Source organism: Aplidium turbinatum, chromosome 5 (assembly GCF_918807975.1).
Source record: "Aplidium turbinatum chromosome 5, kaAplTurb1.1, whole genome shotgun sequence".
Taxonomy (NCBI): domain Eukaryota; kingdom Metazoa; phylum Chordata; class Ascidiacea; order Aplousobranchia; family Polyclinidae; genus Aplidium; species Aplidium turbinatum.
This window is the reverse complement of record NC_137476.1, coordinates 14,790,288-14,810,443: the sequence shown is the minus strand read 5'-3', so window position 1 is coordinate 14,810,443 and position 20,156 is coordinate 14,790,288. Positions and strand designations below refer to the sequence as shown.

At 38.3% G+C, this 20,156-nt stretch overlaps 1 protein-coding gene across 2 annotated transcripts in view; it reads right to left on the bottom strand.

Annotated features, from left to right (window-relative positions):
• LOC145769930 (BTB/POZ domain-containing protein 10-like) overlaps positions 1 to 20,156 on the bottom strand; it is a 130,643-nt gene that overhangs the window by 57,033 nt on the left and 53,454 nt on the right. For both annotated transcript variants that reach the window (XM_082581480.1, XM_082581481.1), the window contains exon 4: positions 17,129 to 17,237. In XM_082581480.1, coding sequence (XP_082437606.1) covers positions 17,129 to 17,237 — 109 coding nt within the window. The remainder of the gene's footprint in view (positions 1 to 17,128; positions 17,238 to 20,156) is intronic.

The following is a 20,156-nucleotide window of genomic DNA, read 5'->3' as shown; positions in this document are numbered from 1 at the left end:
AACATTAAGCAACTTTCAGTAACTGCGAATTTTACAACGATTAAACAATAATTACAAAGAACATCTCCGCTTTTTAATTTTCAAAATTAAAGGCACGTAAATTAAAATGCAATAACATCAACTTTTCTCCAGTTGCTGAAGTAAGTCTGTTCCGTTGAGGCGTAAAAATATTACCACCTGTGCTAAAAATTCGTTCGCTTTCGATCGACGATGGTGGTGACGAAAGCAATTTATTTGCAAGCTTTTAGGTAATCTTTTTCCAAGTGTTTACTAAGTGACAAGATTAATTCACTGCAATTCAGTGTCTGAAAAGATATAACTTGCAACTTCACTCGTTGTTTTCCATTGACGCCCTTTGTTTTTTTATAAAAGCGTTTTAAATCTTTCAGACAGTAGCTCTCATTTTCTTTGCCGTTTATACTCCCTCGCTTTTTCTCTTCTTGCTTTTAGCGCCTCGCATACTGCAAGCGGCACTAAAATAATAACTATTATGTAACAATCCATTTCTCCTTTAACTTCTAACCGTTGTGTAATCATTCAACTTTTATATTTTGATCTCGTGCCTACTAAACAAGAATTTACATAACGGCGGACAATCGTCATAATTTAGACTACCGCTCTCCGAATGCTAGTTGACGCTGATGCGGTTGTTCAAAGAAGCCGTTCTTTGATCGGTATTTCCACGCGCTCACGCTACCTTTGATTAGGAAACTTTGATAAAGAATCGGCAATTTTTTCAGATGCCGATTCTCCAAAAATTGCCGATACCTGCCGATTCCGATTAATCGGCACATCCTTAGCTTGAAGACCTACCTTCGCAGCACTCAAACGCAACAACGACTGAACAATTTGGCTGTTATAGGTAGTCATCGCAAATTGGCGGAGAAATTAAACATGGAAGAACTTGTCACGGAGTTTGTTTCCAAGACGACCCGCAGAAACAAATTTGGATGTGATTAATTTATAGCAAGCCGCATTATAAGGCAGACGTGAACAAATTAAAGTCGAGTATATTTCAATATTCAATGTAAGATCACTTTCGCCTCGCATGTAATATATACTTGTTTTCATTTCTATCTGATCGTTTGACATACCGCTGCAGTCTATTCGCTTTCACATACGACAAAATTATCTTTTGTGTTGATTCGACGTTTCATGACGTTGGCTAAACATGGTTGAATTTACTATTATATCGAGTCATTTGTTTTAACATTTTCCATCGGTCAGGTTTTCAATTGATTAGCCTATATTGACAATTTTCATAAGATAACTTAAAGCACCCCTAATTTCGTCAAATTTTTTAAAAAAATTACGCCAATGGTTCTCTCTGATGACATCTTTGATACTTGCTGCAAGTTTGACAGTTTGCGACAACATCTTCAATGTCTGCACACATTCCAGGCCAATAAAGCAGTTCTCTTGCCCTAGATTTACATTTTTCACCACCTAAGTGGCTTTCATGAATTAAAGTCAACATTTCAGATTGTAACTTAGAAGGAACAACAATACGTTCATTTGAAAAAAACAATGCCTTCAGAGAAGTGCAATGTGTTCTGCATATCCCAAAAACGTCTTGCTTGAGCCGGTACGCTTTTTCGTAGACTTAGCCATCCATTCAAGCAGTAGTTGGATATGGTTTGTAAGGTTGGGTCTTCCCTTGTAGCTTTTCGGAATTCTTCAAGTTTCGGAGAAGAAACAGGTAAATTTGTAATCAGTGAGTGTATAACATACTCAAGCTCTTCATTCAATGCATTGTCTGATGTCTCCGGTAAATATGCTCTCGATAACGTGTCAGCCATATACATGTACTTTCCTGGTACAAATTTTACTCGAAGATCATATGGTTGCAATCTCAGCATCAGTCTTTGAAGTCTTGGTGGAGCCTTGTTTAAAGGTTGCTTCATGATTGTTTCCAGCGGTTTGTGGTCGCTTTCAACAGTCACGTCTTCTTTTCCATACACATACTGATGGAATTTCTCGGTTGCAAACACAATGGCAAGCATTTCCTTTTCAATTTGTGCATAATTCTTTTCGGCTGATGTCATTGTTCTGGACGCATATGCAATAGGCTTACCCTTTTGCAATAAACAAGATCCTAAACCACTCTGTGATGCATCGCACTGAATTGTTACCGGATTGTTTATACCATAAAACGATAAAACTGGCTTACTTGTTAACACAGTTTTCAAGTGTGTCATCGCTTTGTCGTGTTCATCTGTCCATTTCCATTCAGCGTTTTTCGTTAAAAGTTTACGAAGGGGTGCTGTAATCGTTGACTCATTCGGTATGTACTGCGATAAATATTTTGTCATCCCCAAAAATCTTTGCAGAAATGCAATATCGTTTGGTTGAGGCATGTCTGCAATAGCAGATACTTTCTTGTTGTCTGGCTTCAACCCATCTTGTGACACGAAATTTCCCATGTATTCGACAGAACTGACTTTAAATTGAATCTTGTCCTTGTTGAATTTCACACCCTTGTCCTGTGCTCTGTTGAGCACACTTCGAAGAATTTCGTCATGTTGTATTTCATCAGTGGCTACGATAATCAAATCGTCAGCAATAACATGTACACCCAGTAAGTCGCCAAACGTTTCTTCGTTTCGTTTCTGCATAACTTCACTGGCGGATGAAATACCGACGGTACACGACAACTGGGCGAGACAAAGTGGGCGATGCCACCTTGGGCGAGACCAGGTGGGCGACGAGTCAAGTGGGCGACGAGCCAAGTGGGCGACGGCCAAAGTGGGCGACGTGCCAAGTGGACGACGGCCAAAGTGGGCGACGGCAGCGAAAGTTTAGCTGGTCGGAACGGTGGTGACATATATAATTTATGTACAGTAGTTGCTTTGCGGCGTCACGGTTTATCGTGAAGCTTAAGAGAATAAAGTCATATTTTCTGTTTTAGATCATAAAATATGACTTTTTATTTTTACTTTAAAATACAATGATTGAACCCTAGTAACTTCCTAAATGCAGTTCAAACAGCTCCTGTAGACATTGAAATTTGATAATTTGTGAAAGAGAGGCGATGGGAGTTTCACAAGCATGCTGTAATAACGCTTGCTGTTTGATGTTAATTTGCATTGTGACATCATCTTGACACATTATTTTGCAACACACAAACCAGTTTCTGAATATTTTAAACCAGGGGTGTGCAACGTGCGGCCCGCGGGCCAAATGCGGCCTGCGAAGAAAAATTGTGTGGCCCGCGAAGATGTGCCAATTTTGAATTGTGTGCGGCCCGGGAAACGTGTTTATAATTTAATTTAGTCTGGTACGTTTGAACGATTCATTGTGAAGTGGATTATTGTAGATTTCGCACCTTCTGTTTCACCATTTTAGAAATCTCTCACCGGCCACTGCTAATCCGATTGTAGTTAATTATTTGGAACGTCAGTAGATCAGAGGCACAACATTGCACAAAGAATAGCTGAACTACGAAACCGTATTCTGACGGTAATTTTGTGAAGCAGTGTCTTATTGATGTCGCAGAAGAAATGTGTCCTAAAATGAAGAGTGAGCGAGAAAATAAGTCTGTCACGGTAGACGATAGCGAGGCGTATCATTCATTCATAGCTTGTCACGCCAGTGTCGGAGCCAGGTAAGAGCATTGTTTGTGATGTTTTTGAGGTCGTTGTCATCACATGAAGGGCTAAGGGGGCAGTTGGTGAAGATGTGCTTCATCGTCTGATTGTCTAGGCCGCAATCACACGTTGGGTCAGGAGTCATCTTCCATCGGAAAAGATTGCTTTTATTTCTCCTGACTCCGCAGCGGGCTCTGTTTAGGCAGCACCACTCTCTTCTCTCAAGGGTGGGAGTTTGTTGTAGACTTTCGGAAGGACTTGGGATGGCAGGATGTTGTGTCCTATCGGGCTCAGAGGTCCACATTTCTAGTCGTGCAGCTGTCGCGCTTGTGTGTTCCAATGGGCCGACTTTGATGAAGCTTTTGCGTGACTTGAGTCTTGCTGGAATAAATTTGTGTTCATAGAGAGGGTGGCGTTGGTCGGATATTTGTTTTACTCTTTCCTTTTTTGTAGTGACTTCTCTTCGGATATGAGGTGGAGCTATAGTTGCTAAGTTATAGAGGTCGGAGATTGGTGTTGGACGGAGTGTGCCAGTTATGATTCTACATGCTTGGTTTAATTCGGAGTCAATTACTTTGGTGTGGCTTGACCTAGCCCATACTGAAGCGCAGTATTCAGCGGTCGAATAACAGAGAGCCAGTGCTGTTTGCTTCAGTGTGTGCTCATCTGCTCCCCAGTTTGAGTTTCCCAGCTTTTGCAAAAGGTTATTGCGAGCAGATAATTTTTTCTTAAGCTTTAGTAGGTGTGTCTTATAGGATAGGGTCCTGTCCAGTGTTATGCCAAGGTATACAGGAAAGGGGTATATTGTAAAGCAGTGTTTTCCCAATTGATGATAAGTTTTTGGCTAGCCTTATGATTGTTCAAGTGAAAGCATGTTACTTGGGTTTTGGAAGGGTTTGCATTTAGGCTCCAGTACTTGTAATATGTGGAATACTCGGAGAGTGCTCCTGTTAAGGTCTTTTCTATAACCGAGAAGTTTTTTGATTGGGTAGCTAGGCAGAGGTCGTCGGCATAAATGAAACGACGTACGTTGGGGGGTTTTGGTTGATCATTGGTGTATATGTTAAATAAGATAGGTGCAAGGACAGAGCCTTGCGGCAGGCCATTACGTTGGGTTCTCCAGCGGCTTTTTCGACCATTCATCTCAACAAAAAATCGTCTATTTGTAAGAAGTGATTGAATAGCTTGGTTGATTGTGGGGTTCTTGATGACTTGATCCAGTTTAAGAAGCAAGGCCCTATGGTTGATGGTATCGATGATCTTGCTTGTGATATTAGTGACACACTCAGGGATAAGGTGAAGAACTTTGTTTTATGGAGTTTTGCGATCGATGAAAGTACGGACCAAAAGGACACAGCACAGTTGGCCATATTTATAAAATGAGTGGACAAAGACTTGAACGAAACGGAAGAGCTTCTGTCACTACAGTCAATGAAGGGCACGACAACTGGTGCTGACATCTTCACTGAAGTAATTGATGCTTTTGACAAGTTCGAACTGGACTTGTCCAGCTTATGCGGAATCGCAACTGATGATGCTCGATCCATCTCCGGAACTGGCATTGGATTCACAGGTCTCTTGAAGTCTGCCTTGAGGGAGAGAAAAATCGATGATGAGATAGCAATTTTTCATTGTATTATTCACCAGCAAAACCTGTGTGCAAAATCCTTGAAGTTCAAACACATCTTGAGCCGGGTTATTAAAGCATTAATTTCATTCGAGCACGAGGGCTCAACCATCGTCAGTTTCAAAAGTTCCTGGATAATCTCAACACGACACATAAAGATCTACTTTACTTTTCCGAGGTGCGTTGGTTAAGCAAGGGCTGCATGTTGCAACAATTTTGCGAACTGCGGAAAGAAGTAGTGAATTTTTTGATTTTTACCGAAAACATCTCAACCAAGGTGACTTTCCACATTAAAAATTTTATGGCTTTAAAAATGGCTCTTTTTGGCTCAACGTATTTGTGCGAACAAATTTTTCCTAAAATATGCGTCATGAAATATCCCTATCGATCGGTTCTGACAGACGAACACTTGGAATACGGACTTCGAATTGCGAGCACTGCCATTAAATTAAATTTGGAAAAAGTTGTCGGGAAAAGAAACCAGCTGCAAATTTCTCACTGAACTCGTAGTCGGTGTGATAATAAATTTGAATAGCAGTTTTCTTCAAAATTTATGCGTCTTAACTTATTCTTTCTGCAAGGAGATAACCTCTAATAATGTCATAAGAATAACATGAATAACAAAAGAAATACTTTTTTTTGCCTGCAACTACTAGTAAGCATATGTTAAATAAACGTGCGGCCCGCGGTTTCATACAGATATTTATATGTGGCCCTCCTGTAATAAAGGTTGCACACCCCTGTTTTAAACGCTTGCGTTAGGTCACTATGTAGGGTTTTTAACTATCTTACTACCCCAGCGTAGGGTTTGGCTGTCTAATTGTCGTAAATTTGTTTATAAAAATAAAAAGGATAATTTAAAAGAATATTGAAAGACTTTCAGTCTCTAATTAAAAGGGATAATTTAGGCTCTTTGTCTGTCTAGTCTAGGGGTATGACTTCCTACAAAAAGCAAACCAATCAAATAGAATCATACATTTTATTATTTATCAATGTTACAAATTTTAGTATTCGGGGAGTTGAGAAAATGGACTAACTAATCTAGTTTATTGAGACGGGTGTCGGATGAGTGACATTCTCCCGGCGTGAATTTAACCTTCTCGTTCTAAAATTCAGTCCGTTTGTTTTGCAAGTCTATTTTCGAATGCTTGTCTTTTTCAATTCCCCGCTTACTTCATAATATACCGGTAGGGCCTTTTCATCAATAACAGCTATCGTAAGAATCAAGGGAAAAGCTATACCGGTTTCATAGTTATGTCGCATTAGAAATACAGATGTGTTGAGCTAGATTCTGTGTGAGTGGCGTTTGTTACAGGAACCTTGACTTACAGTATGTTCTGTGAGAACGCTAGGTTTTGAATTTGCAGCATTGAAATGCATTTTGCAATAATGATAAATTTCGGTTAAATGTTAAAATATAAATTTGTTAGTTAAAAACATGGTACATGTTACAACTAGGTCAGCCAGTGCTGAGATCTTAACTACTAAGTAGCTGGAAAGATGTAATTGAAAGTCTTTTATAATTTATTTAGTTGCTTTGCGGCGTCACGGTTTATCGTGAAGCTTAAGAAAATAAAGTCATATTTTCTGTTTTAGATCATAAAATATAACATTTCATTTTTACTTTAAAATACAATGATTGAACCCTAGTAACTTCCTAAATGCAATTTAAACAGCTCCTGTAGACATTGAAATTTAATAATTTGTGGAAGAGAGGCAATGGGAGTTTCACGAAGCATGCTGTAATAGCGCTTGCTGTTTGATGTTAATTTGCATTGTAACATCATCTCGCCACATTATTTTGCAACACACAAACTAGTCTCTGAATATTATAAACACTTGCGGTAGGTCACTAGGTCAGCTAGTGCTGAGATCTTAACTACTAAGTAGCTGGTTTGGTAGGTACATGCATTAGACATTTGAATTTTCTAGTGATTTTCAAGCGAAACCGAAGTTTTTTGTTAGTTATTTGAGTGTGTTATTGTTCAAAATACTCTGTAACCATTATCGAAAGATGTAAGTGAAAGTCTTTAAGGTCATATTTTTTTTAGTGGTGAAGAAAGTTGTCAAACCGATAACAGTGAAACAACGACGTTGCTACGGGGTCAATTTAAGAAGTTATAAAGTCATATTTTCTGTTTTAGTTCATAAAATATGACTTCTCATTTTAACTTTAAAATACAATGATTGAACCCTAGTAACTTCGTAAATGCAATTCAAACAGCTCCTGTAGACATTGAACTTTGATAATTTGTGGGAGGCAATGAGAGTTCTCACGCTGAAGCTGAGTTTCACGAAGCATTGGAAGCAACATTTTCATTATTTTTTGTAGCCTAGTAATAGCGCTTGCTGTTTGATGTTAATTTGCATTGTGACATCATCTTGACACATTATTTTGCAACACACAAACCAGTCTCTGAATATTATAAACACTTGCGTTAGGTCACTAGGTCAGCCAGTGCTGAGATCTTAACTACTAAGTAGCTGGTTACGTGCATTAGACATTTGAATTTTGGCAGTGATTTTCAAGCGAAACCGAAGTTTTTTGTTAGTTGTTCGAGTGTGTTATTGTTCAAAATAGGCCTACATGTAAAAACTTACATACGAATCATTAACTACGGAGATTAGCATAAATTCGATGCTCTAAAAATAAAGTCATATTTTTCAATTTTTAGGTCATAAAAAAATTGCCCTAGTGAATAGTAATGACTTATTAACTTAACAATGACTGTTGACTTAACAAAGCAGACCAACAAACAATTTCTCAAAAGTTGTTTAGATTTTTCATTGAATTATTTTATATTGATTCAACGTCTTTGTTTGCAGTACAACGTTTAAACATAAGATTATGGTCTGGGATTACAGACATTTGTCTTTGTTTTGATCGCATGCGTCTGTCCCACAATCATTCGATTGGTGACCTATATACATGTAGGCCACGACATTCTGGAGAAGCGTGCTCACAAATTGAAATGACCTGAATACTTCCTATAAAACATGCAAGGCAAGTCGTACTTGTCATCACAATCGAAAGCGTCTTTCGAGTTTCGAACGATACTCAGCTACCGGTACTTTAACAAACAAGTCAGAAAAATACTTCGGTACGAACTGTCAACTGATATTTTTTAATCCGAATGTTCTAGTCTAGACGCTGCGTAGCCGCATCAGCAGTTCACTCAGAACACATTGTGGCTGACAGTTCTTACTAGGGCCATTTTTTATGACCTAAAAATTGAAAAACATGACTTTATCTTTAGAGCATAAAATTTATGCTAATCTCCATAGTTAATGAATCGTATGTAAGTTTTTACATGTAGGCCTATTTTGAACAATAACACACTCGAACAACTAACAAAAAACTTCGGCTTCGCTTGAAAATCACTGCCAAAATTCAAATGTCTAATGCACGTAACCACTAACCAGCTACTTAGTAGTTAAGATCTCAGCACTGGCTGACCTAGTGACCTAACGCAAGTGTTTATGATATTCAGAGACTGGTTTGTGTGTTGCAAAATAATGTGTCAAGATGATGTCACAATGCAAATTAACATCAAACAGCAAGCGCTATTTACTAGGCTACAAAAAATAATGAAAATGTTGCTTCAAATGCTTCGTGAAACTGAGCTTCAGCGGAGAACTTTCATTGCCTCCCACAAATTATCAAAGTTCAATGTCTACAGGAGCTGTTTGAATTGCATTTACGAAGTTACTAGGGTTCAATCATTGTATTTTATAGTAAAAATGACAAGTCATATTTTGGTCATAATTTATGACTGGTAGATCTGAGATCGATTCCAGGTCGGGTCAAACTGAAGACTTTAAAAACGGTACCGATTGTGTTCTATCCTGCATAGCGCAGTGAGAATGAGTCGGGTAATAATGTGATAACATCGTAAACCTGATATAAATAAAAAACGAGCCCTGTCGCTAAAAGACCTTAGCTGTTGTAGAGCGACAATAAATAAAACCATAATATTATTATTATTATCGAAATACCAAGCTAGAGAAATGCCAATGTGTACCACGGATTTCGGATTTAAGTTATCGTTGTTAAAGCCATTATAAGTTTATACAAAATCAGGTTTTTATCCCAACTCGCTAACTCAATAAATCAAAAAACAACAAGAAACAATTGCAAGTATGATTGAGGCAGACCGAGGAGGGATTGTAGGTAGGCAGTGAGCACCTACTCTTGTAACCAATGACCTACCGCAAGTGTTTGTAATATTCAGAGACTAGTTTGTGTGTTGCAAAATAATGTGTCGAGATGATGTCACAACGCAAATTAACATCAAACAGCAAGCGCCATCACAGCATGCTTGTGAAACTCCCTTTGCCTCTCTTCCAAATTGACATCAAACAACAAGCGCTATTACAGCATGCTTCGTGAAACTCCCATTGTCTCTCTTCCACAAATTATTAAATTTCAATGTCTACAGGAGCTGTTTGAATTGCATTTACGAAGTTACTAGAGTTCAATCATTGTATTTTAAAGTAAAAATGAGAAGTCATATTTTATGATCTAAAACAGAAAATATAACTTTATTCTCTTAAACTTCACGATAAACGTGACGTTTGGCCGTCGCCCACCTGGTCCGTCGCCCACTTGACTCGTCGCCCACGTGGTCTCGCCCAAGGTGGCATCGCCCACTTTGTCTCGCCCAGTTGTCGTGTACCGAAATACCGAAGGGCATTCTTAAAAATCTCTTTCGACCCCATATGGCGTGTGAAATGTTGTGAGATAGGATGATTCGTCACTCAGCTTCACATGCCAATACGCATTCTTCATATCAATAACAGTGAAAACATTTTTTCCTGATAACTTTGCTTGTACATCTCCTGGCGTCGGGATGTTATGACGTTCGCGCATGATAACCGCATTAAGTGGTTTGGGGTCTAAGCATATACGCAAGTCTTTGTTTTTCTTCTCAACTACCACCAAGTTGCTCACCCATTCTGTTGGAATGTCTACATTCGCAATGATGTCATCCTCTTCAAGCTTGTCCAGGACGTTTTTTCAGTTTGGGCTCTATTGCATATGGGACTCTACGGGGTAGTTGAACTACAGGTTGTGCATCAGGCTGTATCTGGATGTGGTACTCCTTCGCATAGGTACCAACGCCGGTGAAAACATTAGCATACTTAGTGTTTACGCTATCACGTGATAAAGGTTCACTACATACATCCACTCGCATAACTAAATTAAGTTTCGCACACGATGATTCACCCAATATCGATAAGTTTACAACATCAGTAACATAGCACAATAAATCAAAATAATCACCGTTCTTATTTGCACATTTAATCACAGTAGTGCCTAAAGGCTTCACATTTAGACTTCCAAAACCACAAAGCTTAGTGTTGGTTTTAGTTAGTACTTGACCAGTCATGGCACTAAACAATTTCAACGGTATCACGTTGGCTTTGGCTCCTGTGTCTAGTTTAAACAAGACAGAAAATTTGTGATTATCTCCATCAATAACGGTAAGATGAGTTTTCATTCTGGATGTAAACTCTTCGTTACTGTTAATTGATGAGATTCTCAGGAAACCTACATCCTCATTTTGTGCTTCAATTTCATGCACGGGTACATGTCTTGCCGTACTGTCATTTGATCTCCTACAAACACTAGAAAAACGATTACGTCCATCACATTTATGGCACGCTTTGCCGTAAGCTGGGCACTTTCTAGGGGCATGTTTACCACCACAATATTTACACTTAGTAGGCCTATAATCAGTTTTTTCTACTGCACGTTTAAAATTATTGTGCCTAGTATTAGTACTGTGCTTGCTCACAGCATTGATAACATGTCCGTTTGCAGAATTCATTACTTTCATGTGATCCTTGCTGGCTTCTGCCGCATGACATATGTCCAGTGCTTTGGCTAATGTTAGATCAGGCATTTGCAATAACCTTTCTTTCACATGCGAGTCCTGCACACCAAACACTACTTGATTTCTCAAGTTTCGCTCTTTTTCGCGTACAGTCTCAAAATTACGGGTCTGCTACGATTCGGTGAGTCCGATTCGGTGAGAGCCTTTTTCGGTGAGAGCCTTTTTCGGTGAGAGCCCTATTCGGTGATTTTTTTGAATTTTTTTTTGAAAATTATCGGGTACCGTAGCCTAATTAAAACCCCTAACCCCAAAACCCCAAACCCCCTAACCCCAAACCCCAAAAACCCAAACCTCAAAAAGGGTCATTCCATGTCAAATCACCCAAAAAAAATTGAAATTTTAAACACCACCTTCTCCGATTTTGATGAAATTTTGCACGTTTGTTGCATATGGGCAGAAACCCCCAAATATAAAATTTTATCGCGATTGGACCATTCGTTCTGGATATATTGACCTTTGAACTTTTAACCTTTTCGACGAGGCGCCAAATTATAAAATTCAATATCTCATGAACCACTTGACCAATACCCATGTGTAAGGTATCATATTAAAGGGAATTGACTCAGGAATTCATTTTTGACAATAAAATCTGAATTTAACTCTGTTCAGAAGTAATGACCTTTTCACCTATATTTTGACCTTGAATTTCACCTTGTGGAACAAGTTCGATTTTTGTTTTGAAACACCCAAATTGTAGTCAAGATAATGGACTATTAATTCTGTAAAAATCAGAACACTATTATTTTTCGTTTTTGAGATATGTAGATGTAAAAATTCTGTATTTGGTGAAAAAAATATTTTTTGGGTAAAAATTTTTGCAAAGTCAAATGTGGTATCTGAATGATTGCTAATTTGAAGTTTAGACTTCAGGACTGAATCACAAAATAGTTTTACAATAAATACATCAGAAAAGAGCATTGATCTTTGATGTTTTATCATTATTCTCCTGTCATGACAAAGCAACAGCGGCAGTATATAATTATAATATATTGGATGGATCTGCATCCATTTAGGAGTTTTCCAATTGCTTGATATGCATAAATTCACAATGATATGACACAACCGTGTAATACGGTATCATACATCTTAAGTACAGAATTAATAGACTGAATTACAGCAGTTTTGTGATATTTACCACCTTCCTGACTAATTTATAGACTTGTACTAATCATTAATTTAGTATGTTCGAATGTTAGTCTAAGTTAAAAATGTGTTTTCAAACGTTTTTGTTGTTTTTTGACTTTGCTATTTACCTGCAATATTTGGTACAAATACAATGCTCAAATTAAGAAAAAATTCATGAGCTATAATTAGCATGCTGCATATTTTCATACCAAAGAAAAATTGCAATCAACACAATGACAAAAATGTTATTTTTCTGATTTCAATGATAGTAATGTGTACGGTACAAGGTTACTTTAGGTAAAATACCCAGCAAGACATTAGATGGTGAGCACAAGAGTTTATGATCATTGTACCTCAGACTCAGAGCATGTAGTTAGACTTAGGAAAATTCATAAGCCGCACAATTTGAGAAAGTGGTTACTGAAAAAAACAGTTTTACTCTTCTGCAATGGAGGAAATAAGCGACCAATTTGGACAAACTTCAGTCACGTCAAATACGCTACTTCAGCCACGTCAACATGGAAAAAATAAATGCCAGAAATGTTGTGGAGGCACCATTCGAACATTGATGTAGTGGTTGAAATATGATCAGTGGAGGGTCTTTGGAGGTTTGCTTTACGAACAAGTCGTTTGACTGTAGCCTACCTCCAATGCCATCGCAGGCACTCTTGCCATGTGAGGTGACAAAAAAGTTCCATTTGCACTATAGGTCAAAGTCTGCTTGGTGGTAACACAAATTGATAAAATTGTATTTATTCTTGTATTGACCACTGCACCCGTCTGTAAAGTAGTGAATTTTTTCAACTTGTGGAATTTTAAGTTTCAGATAGGGGATTACATGCTTGAGAAAGGTGTGGACTACCACAGTGTTGTGTTCCTTGCAGTTACTGATAACACACATGTTAAGGTGTTCAAGGCTTTCATCGTCAGAGCGGTAGTATGCAACAAAGGGGTGGAGGGTAGCTTGTGAGTTTTCCCAATGGTAACTTTGAATCTCGTCTTGGATAACAAAGGAATAGTTTTCTGCAAAATCACCTTGTACAACAGCTTCTTTCATGGGCGTCATGGTAGATTTGAGATTGTTCATGTAACCTTTTTGAGATTTAGCAATATATATAGCTGTGACGTGTAATGTAAGTTTTGAAATCGAATTACTCAATGTATCTACAAATTCTGCTTTTGGCTCTACAATGCTGATTAATTGAGTACGATCAACAGTCACCCATTGCTTATAACCTATTTCATCCAGATCTGCTAATTCACCACAATTTTGCAAAAAATCGATAGTTCCCTGTTTGCTAGGGCAACTCTTACACCTATCGATGCCATCATGCACGCTTCATTTTCAGTGGAACAGACACAACTTGCCATTAAGTGATTTGTTGTGAACTGAAGTTCCAGCTAATACGCACCATTTTGGTTAAAGAGCTGCAAATGAAGAAAACCTTACTTTGCTCAAACCAAACTGCATTTGAATCTCATTGAAAGTTGCATAGTGCATGTAGCAGGTAGCTCCTTCAAATTACATAGAACCAAATAATATGAAACCAAGGAAGTTTCCAGAAATATTTAATAAAACTACCATTCAACGTTTTATAGGAAGAGAAAAAAGTTTTCTCTGCCTATAAAACGTTGAATGGTAGTTTTATTAAATATTTATAGAACCAAGCGTTTCTGGTGTTCTTCTTTTTCCCATTTTTGTTACAAACACTTACTTTCTTCCTCGCTCCTCTCATGCGACTGTTGTCATCATTTTCATAAAAATGCATTATTTTATCCCGGAGTGTCAAATCCATAGCTTTTCCCTTCTTTTTGTCACATTGGCCTAATATTCCTTTTTCATTTTTGACAGGACTTCCTGCTCTTTTTAACTATATATGTAGTTTGTTGCTTCAAATAGTTGCATTGTGCGCTTAATGGTGAACGGAGAGAGAGTCAGTATTTGAACACGTTCAGCATAGGAATTACTTTGTTTGAATCTATTTATCAGCTCACCGAACATAGAATTGTATAGTTGAAGATCGTGGTTTTCATTATCAGTCTCTGATTCTGATGATTCCAGTTGAGTTTCATGAGCTTTTCTAGACCATGTCTTAGTTTGATTGTCCCTCTTTTTAGCTTCTGTTTTCCTTTCGATTTTTTGCTTGGTGGTGCCAAGCCTCCAGTTTTGACGGGTCAGCTATAAAATGCTTGCACTGATTGTGAAATTGACGCAGATGCATGCGCGACGGCATTACCTCATACACGAAGAAAAATAAAGAGAACATCAATTTACCACTGCTATGCAAATTGAAATTGTTTTAGAATTTTCGTTGTTTATTTTTTGGTCAATTAACCAACATGGCCATAGCATTTTTTAGGTCACTGCAAAATCATTTTGGTTCAATTTCATGCCTGTTTTTTTATTGGTCAGGACTTGAAATAAGTTTGGTCACTTTTTAAATGCAGTCTAGTAACTTTGAGTCATACTAAATTATACTGCAGTTCATAATGCTAATTGTAAAATAAAGAATATCAAGTTCCAAAAGCCTAGATTTTAAGTGACAACCAAAAAAAAGTTACTTTTCATAAAATACAGAATTTTTACATCTACATAATTATCTCAAAAACGAAAAATAATAGTGTTCTGATTTTTACAGAGGTTATAGTCCATTACCTTGACTACAATTTGGGTGTTTCATAATAAAAATCGAACTTGTTCCACAAGGTGAAATTCAAGGTCAAAATATAGGTGAAAAGGTCATTACTTCTAAACAAAGTTAAATTCAGATTTTAGTGTCAAAAATGAATTCCTGAGTCAATTTCCTTAAAAATGATACCTCACACATGGATATTGGTCAAGTGGTTAATGAGAAATTGAGTTTTAAACTTTGGCGCCTCGTCGAAAAGGTCAAAAGTTCAAAGGTCAATATCTCCAGAACGAATGGTTTGATCACGATAAAATTTTATATTTGGGGGTTTCTGCCCATATGCAACAAACGTGCAAAATTTCATCAAAATCGGAGAAGGTGGTGTTTAACCCATTGGGTGATTTGACATGGAATGACCCAAAACCCAAACCCCAAAAAAAACCAAAACCCCCAAAAAACCCAAAACCCCCAAAAAACCCCAAAACCACAAAAAACCCAAAACCCCAAAAAACCCCCAAACCTCCCAAAAAAACCCAACCCCCCAAACCCCAAAAACCCCCAACCCAAAAACCCCCAAACCCCTATCCCCTAACCCAATAACGGCAATGATAATTAGGCTACAGCGCGCAATAATTTAAAAAAAAAACTCACCGAATAGGGAACTCACCGAATCGGACTCACCGAATCGGACTCACCGAATCGGACTCACCGAATCGGGCCATTCCGCAAAATTACATCCTGTGGCAATGGTTCTTAAGTCATTGATCCATGAGTCAACGCTTTCTCCTTCCCGCTGTGTGCGCTGCTGGAAGCGATGCGTTTCAAATATTTCGTTTTTTTGTGGTTCACAGTAGGTCTTAAACTTTTTCAGAACGTCTTCTAAAATATCTTTCTTGTCTCCCTCTTCATTGGAGAATACAAAATTGTCAAAAATTTCCTGGGCCTCAGCCCCAGCCGCATTCAAAAAATTAGCTATCTGGACTTCCTGTGCCTTTTTGGTGAGTTCAGCTGCTACGTGGTACACTCGATATGCACGCTCGAATTTGCGCCATGCTTCTGCAAATAGCTACATGTTTATTGTTAAGAATACCATGAGAATCAAGATATCAGCAGAATCAAGGTACACGAAATCAAGAGTGACCCAACTTGCAAAACACTCAGTATGTTAAAAAATTCGTATAATAATCCAGAAGTATTTTGGGCCTGTGGGGGTTGCTTTCCTTCACATAGTATCTTGTTATATCTTAGTCTGATCACTGTAGTCATCCTGATCACTGTAGGCTTCGTTCGCTATGGCATGTTTAGTTGTTAACTTTAAAGCCACTGCTATTAGGGGCTTGCTTATTCTTAAGGTAGGGCTTACACACTAAATCATCCTTGCTGGCGTCTAGTCTTATCAGCGTGTTACATTTAATGTTAATTTTCTATGTACTTACTGTCTATTTCATGGACGTTATCGAAAAGCCATGATCTTAACGGACATGCCAGATATAAGCCGACATGTTGCTTGCAATTCGCTTGCCGTCGCTTTCTACCCTATTGGCCTTGTTCTGCTCCTGCTATCGTTACCCAGTTGTTATAGATATAAGCTGACATGTTGCTTGCAATCTGTTTGCCCATGGCTTTCTGTCCTTATGGCCTTGTCTTGTTACTGCTATTCGCATTCACTTGTCCGCCGTGGAGTCGGACAAAAAATATACGACTCCAGCTCCTCGGTTTCCGATTTCAGTGTTATCAGATTTTTAGGTTTGTCAATTTTTTTTCAATTTTTGGTATTTTTCAATTTTTTAAAACTTAATTTCACTGAAGTTGTAATCAAAATTGAAATTTTAACAAAAATTGACAGCAAACACTAACCATTTCCATTTTCTGAAGAGTTTTAGACAGCAATATGATATAAAGAACAAGAAACAAATTTTGAAAAAAGATTCCACACAAAAAGTTTATTGTTCATCGCTTTGTATCAAGTCAGAGTCGACTTTTTTCAACGACTCTGACTGTGGATATGCCAAAATCCCTCCGACATGTCCATAGCCCTGTTAACATGTATCTCATAAATTGTGTCACAGCACAAACACTTTCACAAGCAGGCTTTTTATCATGATCACATCCCTCTCTTATGAAAGGCAATTTGAGAATTAGGTAATTTGTAACATGCTATTTGGTGCTGTGACAGAATAGATAATGCACAACAAATAGATAGACCTAATACACAACAACCTAAAAACATTTCACTAAACAAAGTCATACAAAAGTATTTACTTGGCTAGCATGGTGTCAGGTTTCGAAGAAAACAAATGTTTTTCAACTACAAAGCGTGTTTCGTCAACAAGTAGTACCAACTTTTTATCTGCATCAGACTTTTTGGATCCTGAAAAAGTATAATGCATGAAAATTTTTACCTCTTTAACACATTTTCAAATTTGCGAAACGAATGCAAGCAACCAATTTGTACATGTAGACAATGGCAATTTAAAATACAGGGTCCACGTCTTTTAGGCAAGACAGTTAGGCGCCGGCCAGATAGGCGCGCACACTGTGGCACCAGGATATTTAAGTGCAGAGCACTGTGGCGCCCGTTAGGGATGGGCAAAATAGAATACCGAATATAGAATAACCGGTTGTAGAGTCTAACCGGTTTCAAAATGCATATGAAATCGGATAATTGAAACCGCTTTAACGATCTACTTCGTAATAGTCCGTTTGATCGCAACGAATTCGCTGCAGCGAAAGTAGAATTGTTTATCGATTCAGTGCGATGCGGCGTCGGAAAAACGCACGAGTTTCATTGTTCGCATTAAAGAGATCTTTCTTGTCAAGCGCTTTGTAGTCCTCACAGTCTTGCGGAAGTGTGGTACGAAACAGCTTAATCCGCTTTCAGGATTTTTCTCTATTTCAGTACCACAAACCTAAGTTGTTTCTGGTAGAATACAACAGTCGACTTGCCTTCGCTAAGCTACCTAACATCGTGGGCTCCAACTCTCGTATGCAGGGCAACGTCGACCACAGGGTGTGCTTATTAGCGACCCTCCCTGCTGAAGTACGTACGGGGGCTTTGTCTTAGCTTTTACTGTACTGCCGCAGAGCAAGGGGGGGGGGGCAATTTTTTTTTAGGGGGGCCGAAAAAATTTAAATGGACAAAATCATTATAATTGTAGCTGTTGCTAGAGAATGTTGGGATTTTGCCAGGGGGCAACAATTTTTAGGTGGGGGGGCAAGGCTCCCCGGCTGACTGCGGGCCTGTAATACCGTACATGCCAGTACAGTGACATGGACGACTTGTTGAGCTGTGGGATTGAAGATGCTGCTTGCAGTAGTGAAGATGAATCAGCAAATTTGGCTTCCCCTGCTTCAGAAATAGATACATATCTCACGTTGTTGAAAGCATTCACTACATCTCTTCAAAACGCCCTTGTTTGATGGAAAGCAAAACTAAAACCAATTTTCTTGTTTCTGTCAGTTAGTTTCAAAATATTTTTGTGTACCTGCTACATCTGCTTCTTCAGAGAGATGTTTTTCAAGTGCAGGTTTAACTGCCACCAAGTTGAGATCTCGTTTGACTGGTGAAAGTTACACTGCGATAAGCAATTTTTGTGATGTTCATTGTTTTTGTAAAGTCATAAAAATCATTAAAATGTGTCGATGGTAAAAACTGTCAATTATTCTAGAATACATATCTGTATTCTATATTCGGTTTCAGTATTCTAGAATATTCTAGAATAGCTAATTATTCTATTTTGCCCATCCCTAGCGCCCGTTCATTTAGGTGCTATTCCTAATAAAGTCTGCAGATTGTATCAGCTCAGCTTTGGCAAAACCTAGTCGGGGTTTTGACAGAAAACTAAGTTACTCTTCACTCTGAAAGCAAAACTAAGTTACTCTTCACTCAAGCCTACCACCCGCTTGAATATTGGATATGGTAATTTTTTACTGCTGTTTAGTGTAGTTATTTATTGACTTATATAACTAAAAGTGAACTCAGTCATGTTCGGAAACTTGAATAATTTATTGATAAAGCTTTCGCCAACGCAAACCTAGACTAACAACATATAAATGCCGAACAGGAACACGCTCATTAAAAAAAGGCAGTGGCTGTTTGACCGGCTCCGGTCTTTTAATCTGAAACACTAGATTTGACTGGTCATGGCGTATTTTTTTTCTTTTTCTCTTTCAAAGCAAAAGACAAGAGAAGAAAAAAGTGCCTATATAACTTCTGAATTCAATAGTTTTATTCAACTGAATCAGCGGTGCGTATGATGCTTCTCGGGCTGGTATGCCCAAGGGTATGAGTTCGATACTACCCAGAGGCGTTTTATTTTAAACTAACTTGCCTGCTAAAAAACACTGCCTAAAAGTAAACTTGACATTGATGAAACCATTTTTTAAAGAAGTACAGCCACCAAACTAACTTGTTGAAAGCAAAAATGTAATGCTTCATTCGGCAAACACGGTCACATCCTCTTAAGACGAACGGAACTTACCCAGAGAAATTCACAAATTCCAGCAAATTAAAAATACTCTAACTTTATTACTCACATTTGAAAAGACATTAAAATTGTGCTGTAGGCTACTCAAATTAAAAATTGACCACAAAAATGCAACAGCCTAACAATTGAGTCATTACGGGTCAAAATTTAGTTTAAAAAAAAAACGCTTCCGAGTAGTATCAAACTCATTCCCTCGCGAACACCAGCCCAAGAAATATCGTACACGAATAGCTTGCTCACTGCTCAGTGATTCCCAACTATGTGTTCCCAACGGGTCTGCTACTATTCGGTGAGTCTGATTCGGTGAGAGCCTTTTTAGGAGAGTTCCCTATTCGGTGATTTTTTGAAAATTATCGGGTACCGTAGCCTAATTATCATTACCGCTTTTACATCGTTTTAATGTCGCTAAACGTTGAAATAAGACCCTAACCCGTAACCCCTGCCCTTAAGCCTTAACCCTATAACGGCAATGATAATTAGGCTACGGTACCCAATAATTTAAAAAAAAATCACTGAATAGGGCTCTCACCGAATAGGGAACTCACCGAATCAGACTCACCGAAACGGGCCATTCCGGTTCCCAACTACACACCAGCGAGGTTTACTATGCAGGAAGCATATTGCATTCCAAAGCATCATTGACGCATTAACTATAAACATCAACTACGCATCTTGATGTTTATAGTTAATGCGAAAAAGAATTACCTATACCTAACAGGGGCAAAGTAAAATCTCCTAGTGTAGTAGTGTATGTCATGCATAGCGACCTACCGTATATGCACAGGCCTTGCAAACATACGCCC